The 16,596-nt window shown below is 24.1% G+C and overlaps 4 protein-coding genes across 4 annotated transcripts; 3 read left to right on the plus strand and 1 right to left on the minus strand.

Moving 5' to 3' along the window:
• Window positions 1–1,195: 1,195 nt before the first annotated feature.
• On the minus strand, window positions 1,196–12,806 carry LOC103574365 (serine/threonine-protein phosphatase PP1-beta catalytic subunit). Its single transcript, XM_014439417.2, has 6 exons — window positions 12,328–12,806; window positions 6,602–7,089; window positions 5,110–5,208; window positions 4,778–5,017; window positions 4,066–4,224; window positions 1,196–3,580 (listed from the first exon to the last, which is right to left on the minus strand). Exons 1-5 carry the CDS (start codon window positions 12,377–12,379, stop codon window positions 4,111–4,113), a joined length of 993 nt encoding a protein of 330 aa, XP_014294903.1. The 5' UTR covers window positions 12,380–12,806; the 3' UTR covers window positions 1,196–3,580; window positions 4,066–4,110.
• A 291-nt stretch (window positions 12,807–13,097) lies between these two features.
• LOC103574364 (uncharacterized) lies at window positions 13,098–14,178 on the plus strand. The gene has a single exon (NM_001414771.1). It carries the CDS (start codon window positions 13,156–13,158, stop codon window positions 13,576–13,578), a length of 423 nt encoding a protein of 140 aa, NP_001401700.1. The 5' UTR covers window positions 13,098–13,155; the 3' UTR covers window positions 13,579–14,178.
• A 182-nt stretch (window positions 14,179–14,360) lies between these two features.
• Odv-e66-16 (putative envelope protein ODV-E66-16) lies at window positions 14,361–15,352 on the plus strand. The gene has a single exon (NM_001414815.1). The coding sequence runs from the start codon at window positions 14,459–14,461 to the stop codon at window positions 15,266–15,268; it is 810 nt and encodes a 269-aa protein (NP_001401744.1). The 5' UTR covers window positions 14,361–14,458; the 3' UTR covers window positions 15,269–15,352.
• Window positions 15,353–15,362: 10 nt separating this feature from the next.
• Window positions 15,363–16,303, plus strand: Odv-e66-15 (putative envelope protein ODV-E66-15). The gene has a single exon (NM_001414814.1). The coding sequence runs from the start codon at window positions 15,456–15,458 to the stop codon at window positions 16,263–16,265; it is 810 nt and encodes a 269-aa protein (NP_001401743.1). The 5' UTR covers window positions 15,363–15,455; the 3' UTR covers window positions 16,266–16,303.
• Window positions 16,304–16,596: the final 293 nt, after the last annotated feature.

Below are 16,596 nucleotides of genomic sequence, written 5' to 3' on the forward strand. Positions count from 1 at the left end.
TATCACTTATCAATAACATTTTTTAAAGTTATCATATAATAATTATTATTTTTAAATTTATAGCATTTTTATTAAAAATTAAAAAATTAATTCAGTTGATAAAAATAATTTTTCAATCGACTAAAAATAATAATCGACATGAAATCTTTTTTTATCGGAACTTAAAGTTAAATATTAATTTATTAATTTTAAATTATAAGTGTTACATCGAAAAACTATAATTGCATTAATTTTTTAAATTTACATTCATTTCAAATTTAAAAAATGATGCTGTTTATGGGATTCGATGAGAAAAATTTTCAATTTATTTCATTTTTAATTATAATTTTCAATCCAACTGAATCCAAATTTTGATTTTTAATTCACTAAATTTTTTCATTCATTCAAATTCAACTTAATAGAAGTTTTCTATTGAAAATGCATATTTACTAAAAAAATATCATGTCTACTATTATTTTTCAAGCCTTTGAAATGTTCAGAAACAGAAAATTTGCAAGTCCTGAAAATATTTCATTGCTTAATTAATTGATTATTTTAATAATTAGAGAAAATAAAAATACAGGAAGCACGTTTACAAATATTTTATAAATTTATTATATTTTTAATTTTGCTATGAATATAAAAAAAGATTTTATCATAGACGTGAAAATTTTTACTGAAAATCAAATTTTTTTCATTAAAAAAAAAAAAAAATTAATGTAACTCAAAATTTTTTTTCTGTTTTATATATATTTCATATTTTTTTAAATTCAAAAATAATTAACAAGTAATGAATCGTAAAATAAAATATAAGTATCATTATTTAAATTTATAATTTCTTAGTCAACATTGAAATCAATGAATTTTGAATACAAATCTTTAAATCACTTTCGAATTCTAAATTATAAAAAAAATTAATTATTCAATAAATTACTTAAACATAATAAATTTTATCAACTGAATTTTTTTTTTAATCTACCTCATTTTACTTTACAATTAAAATAAAATAATAGTTAGCAATAGCTATTAAAAAAAAATTACTTAGCTTGTCATAAATTTTAGAAAAAAAAAAGTTATCTTATTCTTTATATATTTTATACTTTATATATACTGCTAAGAAATTTTTTTTAATATTTGTACAAGAGTAACTTATTATTTAATTAAAATTTTTTAATTTTATATTTATCTTTAGTTATATCAATAATATATATATATATATATATTAACTAACAACTACTTCCTCGTATATTTATATTTTCTTATTAATTATAAATAAATAATTTATTTTAATTTAAAAATAATAACAAGTCATTGCAAATTTAAATAATTTATAATATTTATAACAAAATATAAATATCTAATTATTCATTTTTTTTATTGATAATTAACTCACCAAGTAAATTAAATATTTAAATTTTAAACTGATAACAGTGACAACCTTTTTGCAATTCTTTCTTTCATTAAAATTCCTACGTGGCATTGTACATTAATTTTATCAATTATCAAGTATCAATTATTAATTATAAACCTAAATTATGATTTATAATATTATACTTTTTTAACAATGCATTTTTCTCACCAAAATTAATATTATTTTTCATAGACAATAGTGCTTATTGTAATTATCTATACAGAGGCATCGCCTTAAAAATACTGTTATATATCTATTATTTTTATCTTAAATCAATCAATCTCTCATTCATATTTACTTATTATCATTCATCAATACACAAATTTATTTAAATGTCGGCGTACTTAATCATGTTTTATAGTTTCCTCCATTTATTTTTGCTGTTAATATTTAAGTAGACTTAAAAGTATCTAAAAATTTTTTTTTAATTGTAATTCCCAGATAGAAAGAAATATTAATTACCTCGAATAAGTCAACGCGCATTGATTTTAATTTTGAATATTTTAATTATTTTTTGTTCAGTCTAATTTTTTTTTCTTCATATAAAATATATATTAACAATCATACATATTTAGTGCTTCACTTTGTCGAATTTTCATTAAATATATGTAATTTAAAATACCAAGACTACTATAAAAAGTTTTAATAAAATTTTTCTAGGTTATGAAAAAAAAAACAATTAATGATAGTATTTTTCTATCTGGGTTATATTGACAATGCGATGCCACTGAGTAATACTTTTTAATATAAATTTAAAGACATTCTTAGACAATACCCACCCTCACTTTTTAAAAATATTTAATGGTTCAACTGTCATTACAGTATGAAAATTTCATCAATTTGTTAAAAAAAAATAGAAGCATTAATTGAAAAAAGGACAAAGTACTTGAAATTGTTGCCGAGATAAAGATGTTAAAAAAAAGTGTTGAGAGTCGTTATCAATTAGGACTTGAACGAAATTTGGTAAATAAATTTCAGTGAAATCATCATATCAATATTTTGCATCTTCCGAAATGTCAAATTTTTTTATGCTAAAGTTACTCTGTAAACATGAATAAGTGAAATAGATGAATATTCACTAATTTCAAGTGCAAACCGAACCTCTTATTATAAAAAGTGGTTCTATTGGCACTCAGAATTAGTGAATATTCATCTATTTCACTTATTCATGATTACAGAGTAAATTACCGAATTTCGTTAAACTTCTAATTAATAGGAATCGAAAACAATTTTTTTTTAAATATGGGTGTGAAAGTAGCAAACATCAGATAAATTAAAAATTTTAAGTAAATAGAGTAAGTAATAAAAAAAAATCATATTTATAAAAAATGCACTTACTAATTTCAAAATTTAAAAAACGCGCCTTTTTTTCAAAATTTTATTTTTATATTATTTACTTTATTTATTAATCATTTTGAATTTTTCTGATGTCTGCTACATTCACACTCACTTTTAAATCTGTCGGCGAAATCGTAACTTTGTTGTCTTTTTTCAAATTCATGCTTTAATTTTTCTATAATTAATCATTCAAATTTCAATACAATGACAGTTGAGTTGTTGAATATTTTTAAAAAGTGGGGGCAGGAGGTCTGAGAAAATCCTAAAAAAAAATTTGCAGATTAAATATCAATTTTCATATATATTTTTTGACAATTTTAAATAAATATGAAAATTAAAAAGGTCAGATGTCAATTACTAATTAAATATTAAAATAAAATTTCAAATTAATTGGTTTTGTATTAAATATATATATTTATCTATATATTTTTTAAAATTAAATATATAAAGATATATGTCATATGTACGAGTGATAAATCAAAGTTTTTATTTAAGCGTTTATATAATTTGTGAATAAATAAAAATAAATAAAGTATTAATATAAAATGCAAAAAAATGAATTAGCAAATGGAAGTATTAGTATAATAAATATTTGTTAATTTTTTTTTTCTTTGTATTAAAAAATAATAATCAAATATAAGTTTGATAGTTAAATAATATATAAACTCTATGTTTTTTATATCAATAATAATAATAATAATAATATTTTGTAACAATAATAATTATATATATATATGATATTTTAGTTTAAATATATATATAATGTAATCGAATTAATAGGAAGAAGAAGGTACTTGTATACATTCGACTTTTAAATTATCGGCTCAATAGAATAATTGAACGCCCCCGCAACTAAAATTTTAAGACAAAATAATATAAGTTGATATTAATATTAATTATAATAAATTATAATTGTATTGATGTTCGCGTGATAAAATATAATTGATATATCAAATTATACTAATAATGAGCATTTATTTATCGAGACAAATTGTTATAATTTTTTGAAAGGTTATACGGTAGCGTTGGATCAAATAGATAATTTTTTTTATTAAACTTAAAGTCGTAAAATATGAGTGATATATTAAAAAATGCTCAGATGTCATTCTCATTTATTTTTATATTACTATAAAAATTTTATTTTTATAAATTTATACTTGTTAGTAATTATGAATCTCATTGCGATAACACTAGTAATTTAATAATTTTTGTGATAATGATAGATATTTAGGCCGTTAAATTTAAAGTGATTATAAGAAGTGATAAATTGTAAATTAATGAGCTACCGTATTATCGTAATTAATTAATTGAGTAAATAAATAATTATAAATTATTACCTAAAATGACATGAGTGAATGCTATGCAGGATCAGCTGGTGAAGATCATTTTTTGCTTTTCTTCGTTGGATTTTTTTGTGGTGTAGATGGTCTTCCTGTTTGGATTCCGGGCATGCCACCATATTGATATTTAGCTTTTTTCTCGGACGGTTTTAAAATCTGTAGAAAAAAATTATTTATAAGTTATCAAATACTATACTATATTTTAATAACTAGCAATTTGCAGCCCCCACGTCACTGCTAAGTATCGCTACTTAATTTCTTAATTTTTTTTATTGTCATTAATCATAGAATTTTTAATATTTCAAAAATTGTGACAAAGACAAAAAAAAGTAGATTAAATTCTTAAAGTTTAATAAAAGGATGTTACTCGTAATATATACAAACATATACAGTATACAATGGACGCATTCGGAAATGCTTTAGCTCTAGCTCTTGCTCAACCCATTTTCGAAATATAAAAAAAATGAACATTTTTCAGTGCGAAATTTAAATATTTGTAAAATTATTTTGAAAAATTACGATATTTCAAGGCGAAAAAAATTGGTGACTTCGTGAAATTTAAGGTGACAATTTGTTATCATGTAACTAAATGTCGCTTTAGATTTGACAAACTGTTTTTTTTTGTGTCGCTTGGGATCGAACTTATTATCATACAAAAATCGGCTTGAAAAAAAATAAAATAAAAATAATAATAATATTAATAACGAACCTGAAAACTACACATGAGATTTTCATCAACACTCATCATGCCACCGGCATTATCAAATTCACCGCAGTAATTAGGGGCGGAGAATAGCGTGACAAGCTGACGTTTTGCAAAAAATTCGTAACCATCCTCTACAACTTGATGCGCACGGCATATTAGATCCATATCATGACGATTCAAGAACTTAGACACTACATCAGGACCAAAGGTGAAAGAAACACCGCGATCATTTTCACCCCAACCCTAAAGACAAACGAACAATCAAAAATTTTTTATGCTTCTTAACTTAATCAAGAATAAAAACTTTAAAACTTTTATTGTAAAAAAAAAATTACCTGAACATCTTTGTCGGGATCTGACCACAATAAATCACAGAGCAAACCAGTGTCTGGTACATCTGTTGGTCGCATGATTCTTCTAATTTGTTCCATTCCCTGTTTCAAATTTTAAAAATTTATAGTTTATTTTTAATCGATTAATTAAAATTTTTAAATTCGCTACTATAAAATTATTGATGTCAATTAAAAATTGCGAAAAAATAGACAAAAAAAATAAATAGAGGTCGTATACACCAAAAATAACATTATGATTTTATATGATAAAAATAACCGACCTGTTAAAATTAGATTTTTACACCAAATATTATAATTTTAATATCTTTCATACATTGCATAATTTTAAATTATAAAGTTATGTAATTTAAATTTAAATTTGTTATTTAGATTTATTTTACTGCACGTTGGATTTTATTTAAAGGGATCATTTTAAAGCTGAATCTCTAAAGAAATTTTCTAGGCGAACGGTTTGTGTAAAAAAAAAAAAAAAAAAAAAAAGCTATAAAATTAAATATAAAGCGCGATCGTCGATTAGTTATAAGTTGGCTTCATTTTATCCGTTAAATTGACGGTTTAAAACTTTAAACGAGTCTTGAAATATTTTTTATAAGATCCCAAGTTCTGATTACAGTTATCGGTAAATCAAGTTTGATACTGCCATTCAGGGGATGATTAACTAAACTAGTCTAGTTTAATTCATGTGTCACTTTACTAAAAGATCTTTTGTAAATAAAAAACTTTAAATTTGAAAATCGACTTAAAAATTTTTTACCGCCCAAACTACTGGATTTATGAAAAAGTTGCTAGAGACCTTTTTTGTAGAGCATTTAATTCTCTACCAAAATGTATTCTATGATTTTTGTCATATTTTCAATCGTTTAGCTAAAATTTTCATTTTAAAGTCACGTTAAAAAATAGAAAATTTTAAAAAATTCAAACATTGATTTACAAATTCGCCACAGCGTTAAAGGACTTGGGTTTATGTGAAAATTTATCAGGACCTTTTTTGTAGAGAATTTAATTTACTACAAAAAAGTATTCATTCATTTTTCTCATATATTCAATAGTTCTTCCAGAATTCTACTTTTACGCCCGCGTGAAAAGTAAAGCGATAATTTGAAAATTTGAATAATAACTTCAAAGACTTCTAGCACACAAACTATTGGGTTTTCATGAAATTTCACCAGGCTCTTTTTTGTAGAGCTTTTTATTTTCTACAAAAATGTTCTCATTCATTTTTGTCGTATCTTCAATACGTTTTCCATAATTTACATATTTTATATTAATACCAGACATAATGCGGCGAAATCGATTATTTTCAGATCCAAAGTAAAAAAATTAGTTCGTCCGACCTTTTGCAATTCATAAAAAAAAACCTCGCTATCTTATTTATTCAGTGAGATAAAAAGTGTAAACAAACGCGATATCTTTTGATCATTCAGCAGTAAAATACTTCCTTAGTAAGTAAAAAAAAAAAAAGTCAAATGTTTACCTGCAAATCAGGGCTGAGTCCGCCGTGACAACAGAAAATTTTTTCATCGATGATAGCAGCAATCGGTAGACAATTGAAACAATCCGTAAATGTTTTCCACAGTTTAATATTATACCTACGTTTGCATTCATCATAGAAGCCATATATCCTATTTATACTAGCACACTCATGATTACCACGTAATAAAAAAAAATTTTCTGGATATTTTATTTTATATGCTAGTAACAAACATATTGTTTCAAGTGATTGTTTACCTCTGTCAACATAATCACCCAAAAACAAATAATTTGATTCAGGCGGGAAACCCCCATATTCAAATAAACGCAATAAATCTGTGTACTGTCCATGTATATCACCACATATTTTTAGTGGCGCTTCTAATTCCAATAGTATTGGCTGTTGTAAAAATATCTCACGACTTTTTAGGCATAGACCGCGTACTTCAGCCTCCGTCATAATAACTGACTTTCCTGGACGACATCCTCGAACTGCGTAAAAAAAAAAAAAAAATATTTACTTCTTATTTTTATTTCATAAATATTAAATTTATATTTTAAAGCTTTTATTATAACTGTAAAAAATCGGGAGTAAATATGGATTTTATTTAAATCCGCATTCATCGCTCCGGAGTTTTAATACTTAAATAAATTCATATTTAATAAAAACAGCTGTTAATGAGAAACATAATTATTCAAATATATAATTCAGTCAGATATTAATAATTAAACTTGAAATATTATATTTTAAATTTATAAAATGTTTTAATAACTCACTAAATTATAATTTCATATATATAATACATAGTGAAAAAATTAAATTATTAAATAGCTATGTGACATAGTTATTATGGGAATATTTTATATTTCGGTACAATATGAAATATTATCTCGTGGTATGGCTGATGTAAATCACATGAAAATTTGTGATTCAGTGTAATTATATTTGTTCAAGTTTTATTATCAGCTGCTTATAATTTTTAAAAATAATTTCGCGTGAATATATGAAAAGGGAGCTTGTAATTATTTCCGTACTCAATATAAATGTCAAAATATCAAAGACCTAAGCTCACTATATATGAATAATTTTTTTTTATAATTAATATTTTCCGAAACTTCTCTTCGGAGTGAAATTCACTACGAGAGAATTAAATAAATGAAAATCATCCACTCCGTGTTCACTCCGCAAATTTTTTACAGTGTATTAAAATTTTTTTTTTATTGATAATTGCCAATAACCAAAGAGACAAATCGAATGCCCAATATAAATTGATTTGTTATTTATAGTAACGACCGTGAACAAGTCAGCCATGCAGTTTAATATTTCCAAGTTAGATTATTGGAAAAAAAATATAAACTGCATACTTGACATATTATATATATACATATAGATATTAAGATACAATAGGTATATATTTATATATTAGTTTATATTTTGTATTGCAGTCATTTAATCCTTTGAAGCATCAACTCTAGTTATTTTTATAAGATTTTTTTCTTTCCCCTTTCCTGCCTGTTTTTCTAACACTTCTATTTATACTTCTAACAAGTTTTTCTTTTTATTTTTAATTGTAGCTTGTTTTTAAATTTATATTCTCACTGCGGCATTTGATGAATTTTTTAGTTTTTATTTTTTTTTTAGGCTTTAATTGTAATTTAAATAAAATAACAATTAGTTTTATCTAATTTATTTTGTTCGTTGACTTTGACCTACTTAAAACGGGGTTAATCTTTACGTGTGATTAATAATTTAATTAAGTAATTTATTTTATTGGGAAATAAGAAACATTAAAAATGTGACTAAATCTGTACTTATTGGATTTTTACTTTTGATTTTTTGAACCCAAATAATTTAAGTTCATTCGAGCATTAAAGTAAAAAAAAAATATATATACTTTCGAAATGCGTTTAGTCATCAGTTTATAAAGTAAATTTTAATAGACTTATTAGTCACTTATGTTTCAGATGTTCTGGTTGGGATGTCAAAACTGAAATTGTAAAATAATTAACTGAATTTATATTCGAATGATATTTTTAGCGATACTTCAAATTTAATATAGCAAAAGTTTTAAACAATTTATTAGACAAAGACAATATTTTTTTTTAAATCGAAATGCTTCAAAGTATTAAAATCATTTGGTAATAGGATCACATTATTATAATGCATTTTTCTACATCAATGACTACCCATATAACAATCTTTTACAATTCTTGAGCAAGTCTGCTCTCAAGATCGATAGATGCTAGTGTCTTTTTCTGCGTATGTGTCTTGCTGCAGATACTTGTGGCCAGATTTAAATCACAAGCCTGGTGCAAGCCTTACACAAGAAATTCTTGCCAGATTATAACTCAATTCTGGAAGAAGACTATAGTTGCAAATAGTTAAGTATGACTTGCTCAAGATCTCAAGGCTCAACATTGACCTTAAGCCTTGAGCAGATCTTGAGCAAACCATGCGTAAGTACCTACTGTAAGTTACTGGTGCAAGAAATGCGTCAGACACTTTTTCATTGCACCGTGTTCAAGATATCTTTAATATTCTTGCGTAGGATACTATGAGCAAGACATACACAAATCTTGACATAAATTTCTTGATCCACGATCTTGCGAAAGACATACGTAGAAAAAGACACTAGCAGCTAGGAGTCTTGCTCAAGATATTTACTCCAGAATCTTGCTCAAACACGTGTTACTAGGGTATATATTTCTTGTTACCGGAAAATTAGGTACCATAAGCAATAGGGAAAATATTAGCAGCCTAAATATATTACCAACATATATAATTCAAGCAAAAATTACACCAACTAATCATTCTTATTATTCGCTTCTGAAGTTATTTTACAGACCACGTTCTTAAAAATGGTTATCAGATATTTTTGTTCTTTTTAACAATTAAACAAGAAGTACTTTTACTGTCTATACCAAACTGAAAAAAAGTCCTATTGTAAAGAGTAAATATTTTTTAATGAAAAATTATTTCACCGGAAATTTTCCAATTAGCTATAAATTAATTACCTAATATGAAACTAATTGCCGGCTCGAAGAATCGTTACTTTGTTTAATAATACATTAATTTAAGTTATGAACGAGCCGTTCTTAGAATAATGGAAGTTATTGAAAAGTTTAATGAAACACTTTCCTATAGAAGACTTATTTCCTTAGAATATAATTCCCATTGTATGGTTCGGAAATCAAGAATTAATTATAAAATTAGTTATTTTGTTTCGAACTAAGGTTTCATGATTAGAAGCCTACATTAATCATTTAGGCTGGGATGTGTCTAACGAATTCTCGAATTTTAGATTTCGATTAATTTCGTAATTAATAGAAATTTCTCTTAATACCCTAAAAAATTATTCTTGCTTGAACTTCTACATTGTTATTTTCTTTATTGGAAAAAATAAATAGAAAAAAGGTACAATAGGATTTGGAGATTCCCAATCTAGCCAACTCTATGGTGTTATAGTAAAGCCGGACTATCTTGGCCACCTGACGGAAATTGAAATAAACATATTGCGTTAATGGCTATGACCATAGTAAAATTTACAAAAGTTACACTCGTCTGATTTGGATTTTAAAGTTTGAGGAGTCAGGCATTAATGACAACGTATGCAATAACTGTCAATTTTTCTATGGTAATTACCATAGTAATTTTTCTGATTTTCGTCAGGTAGCCAACTTGTGCCGACTATTATGTCACCATTGCATTTCAAACAAGAAAAATTTCTCTGTGTAGACGTTAACGGCCGGAAATGAAATTTATAAGTAAATTGAACTAAATAACCAAAAAAATTTTCATCATAAATAGGAATCCCTAAAATTTTATAATTGGAATTTTTGCTTGAATTTTTTTTCAGTGTAGTGCGGAAAAAGTAATTACGTATCACATGTAATTAAAAGTTGAGAAGAAACCCCATACATTATTTTTCTCACACTCAAGTAAACAAACGGAATGTTCGTTATTTTTCTTGAACAATAATTAAGAGTTTAGAAGTAATTTTTCTCAGAGATAAATCAAAATTTTAAATAACATAAAACTATATTTTGATATCTATATTATACTCCTAAACGCTAAGGACTTTTTCATTGATGTTTTAAATTTGCAAAGGATAGCAAAAAATTTTCAACTTACACCTTAAGATATAAATATTTTTTTGGCTCAGAAACGCAACTTATTTTTCAAGGATAATTTTTTTTCTCAGTGTCAATGTTAGAACAATTGTGGAAGTGTGTTCCCAAGCAATTTAGAGTTTCACGTGATTCAAATAATTATTTAATGACTAAATGCACTTGAATATATATAAGAATAAATAACTATAATTTTGAATCAGTATTAGTCTCATTAAATTGTTATTTATTATCGTCTTAATTACATGAACTAATTGATAGTTAATTAATAAAATTTTTCAGATAATTAATTAATTATTTAATAAAATGATTAATTAATAGGCCAATTAGTTAATTAAATATCTCAACAAAATTATAAGTGGCCTACTTGTAACGAAAATTTTCTTTACCATTCAAATTTTTGGCGCAACTTTTAAGCGGAGATACATTATTTATATATTTTTATTATAAAAGGCGCATAAATAAAAATACATAAGTACTTGAACTCTACATGCTTACCAACGCTTTCAACTTGCATTACTTTAATTAATCAAGTACAGGGATCATACATAATAGATATTTATTTATTTATTATATTTATATGAATATGTATACAAATCTACAGGGAATCAATTATTAAATTATTTTTACTTGTGTGATTTTGTTTTTACGTATATTTTATAATGATAAAATAATAATATTTTTATTGTTGTTATTTTATTATCATCATACCCGAAAAATCCGACATGAATATATCAGTAAGTCTGCCTTTCTTCGGTTGAACAACTTGTTCATTTGGAGTTTGAAATACTTTACCCAGTTTTATTATTTTTTCCAATTAAAGATAGAAGCATGAGAAAGAAAATTAAGTATAAACAGAAAAAATATTTTTTTTTGTAACAAAAATTTGAAGAAAAAAAAAAATTAGAAAAAAAACTTTCTTTATTTTTTATAATGAGTAAAATATATATATATATATATATATATATATATATATATATATATATATATATATATATATATATATATATATATATATATATATATATATATATATATATATATATATGTGTAGTTATTTGTAAAGTATAATTTATATTAAACAGTCAAGATGTCAATGACCAAGATGACAAAAGTATGATATATAGACATATATAAATTTTAATAATAAATTGTAATTTATCAACAATTGAATAACTATTACAATTTAATAACATTTTTTATTATTACTAACAATCTAATTGTGTTAGTAAACATAAATTGATAAAACAATAATCTGATAAATTAGATAACAATAAGAAAATAAAAAAATTAAATGACAGTAATTAAATAAATAAATAAATAAAAAAGTGTAATGTTTTAAACGAAAAAAACACGTATATATATATATATATATATATATATATATATATATATATATATATATATATATATATATATATATATATATATATATATATATATATACACATACTTATATATGATTGTCGGTTCGATGTATTGTTATTTTTATCGTAAATAACTTGAGGATTTGATGACTATTTAAATCGATATTATTGGTTGTGTCGGTGATATTAGCATGGGTTATTTCATTGGTAAATTATTATTTAAAAGATAACTTACCTTCGAGTAATCTTTGAATTAAATTGTCAATATTCAAGTCGACATCCGCCATTTTTTCACACTAACCGTGTACTGACGATCCACTGGGTCAATGTTTGTAGACCATGAGAGCTAAGATGCGCGCGACGACTTTTAATAATTATTATTTTTAATATATATATTATATATATCTATGTGTGTGATATGTGTATAGTATAGTATGGTATGGTTATGAAAATATAGATATGGAATATGTTCTTCAACAACGACGGTTGGTAATAATGTTTTCCAAGTACCAATTTTAAGAAGCAAATTTACGCGCCAAATTCATATTTTTAAATTTTGACGCCGGCATTTTAGGACATGGGGCCATTTTGTTAAGAGTGCAATTGTTGATCGTTTATTAGATAAATTGATGATTATATGGATGACAGGATGAAAAACTTTTCCCAGATACATTTCAATAAATTCGTATTTAAATTTATTAAATATCATATATTATAAAAAATCTGCAACGTGATCTAATAAATAAATGATAAAAATATTTTTATTTTTCCGAAATTTCTAGACTTTTATTATGACTCGAGAACTTTTTTTTTTTTTTAATCTTTATTTAGATAATAAGAACAAAATCGATATATATATATATATATATATATATACATATATATATATATATATATAAATATATATTTATAAATTTATTATATTATATATATATATATATATATATATATATATATATATATATATATATACATATATATATATATATATATATAAATATATATTTATAAATTTATTATATTTTAAAGCATCAAAATCTGGAATCTCAAATTGAAGTAGAAAATGTCTAAGAAAAAGTTGTTTCTTATTGTTGCCATTATCACAATACTCGTAATTACTATAATAGTTGCTACATTAGTAATTTTCTTGTACCGAACGACCATTGCATCACAGTTTAAAAAATCAAATCAAATTGAATCAAAAGTAACTAAAATTAAATCATTAATGAGTAAATTAGAAAGTTCTACACTTTCAAATGATGACGCCGAAAAAGTTAAAAAATATAAAGATAATTATGATAATTATCTCGTTGAATCAGGATTAGATTGGGGTAATGATTCTGATAAATTTGTATTATTATGTGACTTTGCAACGCGAATGGTTACATTTTATAAGAACAATATTAATGGAAAAATTGAATCGAAGATTTATTTGTTTATCGCTATTGATATAATACAAAAAATAAACGACCGTGTTTTCGAATAAGATTATACTGTTATCACACAGGACACGTCATATAAAACACTAATTTATTTAACAAGATTACTCATTACATTTGAATATTTAGCTGGTGATCTATATCCAAAGACTAAAGAACTTTGTCATAATCAAATACTTTATTTGATGCCAGAATATAATAAAGTGTATCAAGATCAATCAATAAGTGCCTATTTGAAAAATGAGCAAGTTATTTATACAATTATACCGAGATTATTAACAAACATGAATTCAAATAAAACGCTATACAATTATGATGTGAACAAACAAAATGTGTTAGAGGAATTAAAACTTCAATTTAATATTCTCGAAAAATCACCAAAATCTGATATTATTTTACAAGACTATCATTACAAAATATATTAAGCTCTGACGACCTGAGGTCAACATGATTTCACATCAAAAAATAAGTTTCCCAATTTTTGAAGCATTCGTAATTACCAAAAAATCGAACGATAAGAAAACTCCTGAAAAAATAGAGTCACTACGGAAAAAAATAACTTTTTGAACTTGATCAGGAAACATTTTATTTTCCGCTTGGATCAAAAAACCGAAATTTGTTTGAAGTCAATATATAAATTAATTTTTGGTTTTCAAGTATAATTTTACACAGAATGATTAAGTGGAAATTATTCTGGAAATTTCTATAATTCTTTCTCTGTGACTCAAATCACAAAAACATTTTTTTTATTTTTTTAATACCTTTATTTAGATGGTAAGTATTACATAAATATATATTTATCATAATCATCATTTTATATACAATATAAAATAAACTTTTTATATTTCATATACTATATATCAAATTTAACAGTAGTATCTATACATTTAAAAATTCAAAGTTTGAAAACGCAAATTAGAATTGAAAATGCCTAAAACAACGTCGCTTAATACTAAAAATATTATTATTATTATAGCAATACTGATGTGTTTTGTATCAATCGGGTATGGAATTTACGAATACTGGAAGAGATATTCATCACAGTCTGATATAGTACAGTCAAAAAACATTCAAATAATTAAATTAGAACTGAATAAACTAGAAAGCCTTACACCTAGGACAGATGACTCTGAAAAAGTTGACAAATATATAGCTAATCATGACAATTTTCTCGTTGAAGCAAATTTAGATTGGGGTAGTGATGATTCTGATAAATTTGTACTATTGTGTGACTTTGCAACGCGAATGCTCAAGTATTATAATGGAAAACCTGAATCAAAAAAATATTTGGATATCGCTAATTTTATAATACTGAAAATAAACGACCGTGTTTTCAAAACCAGCTATACTGTTATCACAAAGGACACTTCATATAAAACACTAATTTATTTAACAAGATTACTTAATACATTTGAATATTTAGCTAAAGATATATATCCTGTGACCAAAAATATTTGTCATAATCAAATACTTTATTTGATGCCAGAATATAATAAAGTGTATCAAGATACATCAGTAAGTGCCCATTTGAAAAACGAGCAAGTTATTTACACAATTATACCGAGATTATTAACAAACATGAAATCCGACAAAACATTATACAATTATGATGTAAACAAACAAAAAGTGTTAGAGGAATTAAAAACCCAATTCAATGTTCTCAAAAAATCGCCAGAAAAAGCTAGTAACTTTATTTTAATGGACTATCATTTGGGAATATATGAAGGATTGATATGATGAAATTAAAATGATTGTAATCAACAAATTAATCTAACAATCGGACCATAAATTTGAAAATATTGTAAAAAAATTTTATTTTTTCTTGAATGCCTTTCCTTAGATGAGAGGATATTCAAATAAATTGCAAGATTTCTTTGTCGCAAATTGAATAATTAAAGCGTTGAGTATTAAATTAAATTTAAAAATGGACGATATTGATCTTCCATTAGTTATTTGTATTATTTTGACATTTGGATTAGCAGTAGGACTATTTATGTTCTATAATACATTTGAACAAAATAACGAAATAACACAAATTGAAAAAGCATTAAGTGATTCGGAAGAAAAAAAAATTACAAGTTTTGAATTTAAAATATATAAAATGTTTGAACGAAACCGCAGAACGTATCTTGAAGAAGACTTGTCAAAGTGGGATAGTAATTCTGCAGACTTTATGTTGCTATGTTCCTATGCAACGCGCTTTCTTATATTATATAACACCGATCGTGCTCAAGAAGTTTATTTGACTATCGCTGCGGATGTAATACACAAATTAAATGACAACATTTTCCAACCAAAAAACTACAAAATTATCCAAACAAACGCAGGTCTTACCGACTTCAAAGTGTTTATTGAATTAACAAGACTACTCAATACCTTTCAGTATTTAGCTGATGATACTTTTGTGAACATTAAAGATATATGTCGAGAACAAATACTTTATTTGATTCCAAAATATAATAAATTATATAATGATGAATTAACTGAAGATGAAAAAACAATATACACAATTATACCGAGATTACTTACGACTTATTTAATTTCTGATAAAAAATTATGGAACAAGGATGTAGGGATAAACAAAGTTTTTACAAAATTGAAGGAAAAATTTAATATTCTTCAAACATCCCAAGCTGAGCTCAAAACTTTTATTTTATATGAATATCATAATGCTCTTTATAAAATTTTAAAATCATTGTTTAAGAAAGTTGATATTAAATCTGAAACTTCTTGAATTTTCAATTTATCATTTTGATTTCAAAAATTTTTTTTAGAAACCCTTAAATTTTATATATATATATATATATATATATATATATATATATATATATATATATATATATCTACTCAATTGAGTAGTTAACTAATAATAATCATAGCTACAAAAAAAAAATTGTATAATTAATTATTTTTGAAAATGTCAATTATAATTTATGACTTCAATAAATATATCATTTATGATAATCTAATATCAGTTTCTCGATTGATATTTTATATTTTGTTCAATAAATAATTCATATAGTCAATCAATTGCTTAGCCATTACGTCACCTGATTACTTTAAGA

The sequence above is a fragment of the Microplitis demolitor genome, chromosome 5 (assembly GCF_026212275.2).
Source record: "Microplitis demolitor isolate Queensland-Clemson2020A chromosome 5, iyMicDemo2.1a, whole genome shotgun sequence".
In the NCBI taxonomy this organism is placed as follows: domain Eukaryota; kingdom Metazoa; phylum Arthropoda; class Insecta; order Hymenoptera; family Braconidae; genus Microplitis; species Microplitis demolitor.

Coding starts and splice junctions, on each gene's coding strand:
- LOC103574364 (NM_001414771.1), top strand. CDS start 13,156: ATGTCTAAGAAAAAGTTGTTTCTTATTGTTGCCATTATCACAATACTC.
- Odv-e66-16 (NM_001414815.1), top strand. CDS start 14,459: ATGCCTAAAACAACGTCGCTTAATACTAAAAATATTATTATTATTATA.
- LOC103574365 (XM_014439417.2), bottom strand. CDS start 12,379: ATGGCGGATGTCGACTTGAATATTGACAATTTAATTCAAAGATTACTC. Junction 5,018..5,109: donor ATCCCGACAAAGATGTTCAG/GTAATTTTTTTT, acceptor GTTTGTCTTTAG/GGTTGGGGTGAAAATGATCG. Junction 4,225..4,777: donor ATCTCATGTGTAGTTTTCAG/GTTCGTTATTAA, acceptor TTTTTTCTACAG/ATTTTAAAACCGTCCGAGAA.
- Odv-e66-15 (NM_001414814.1), top strand. CDS start 15,456: ATGGACGATATTGATCTTCCATTAGTTATTTGTATTATTTTGACATTT.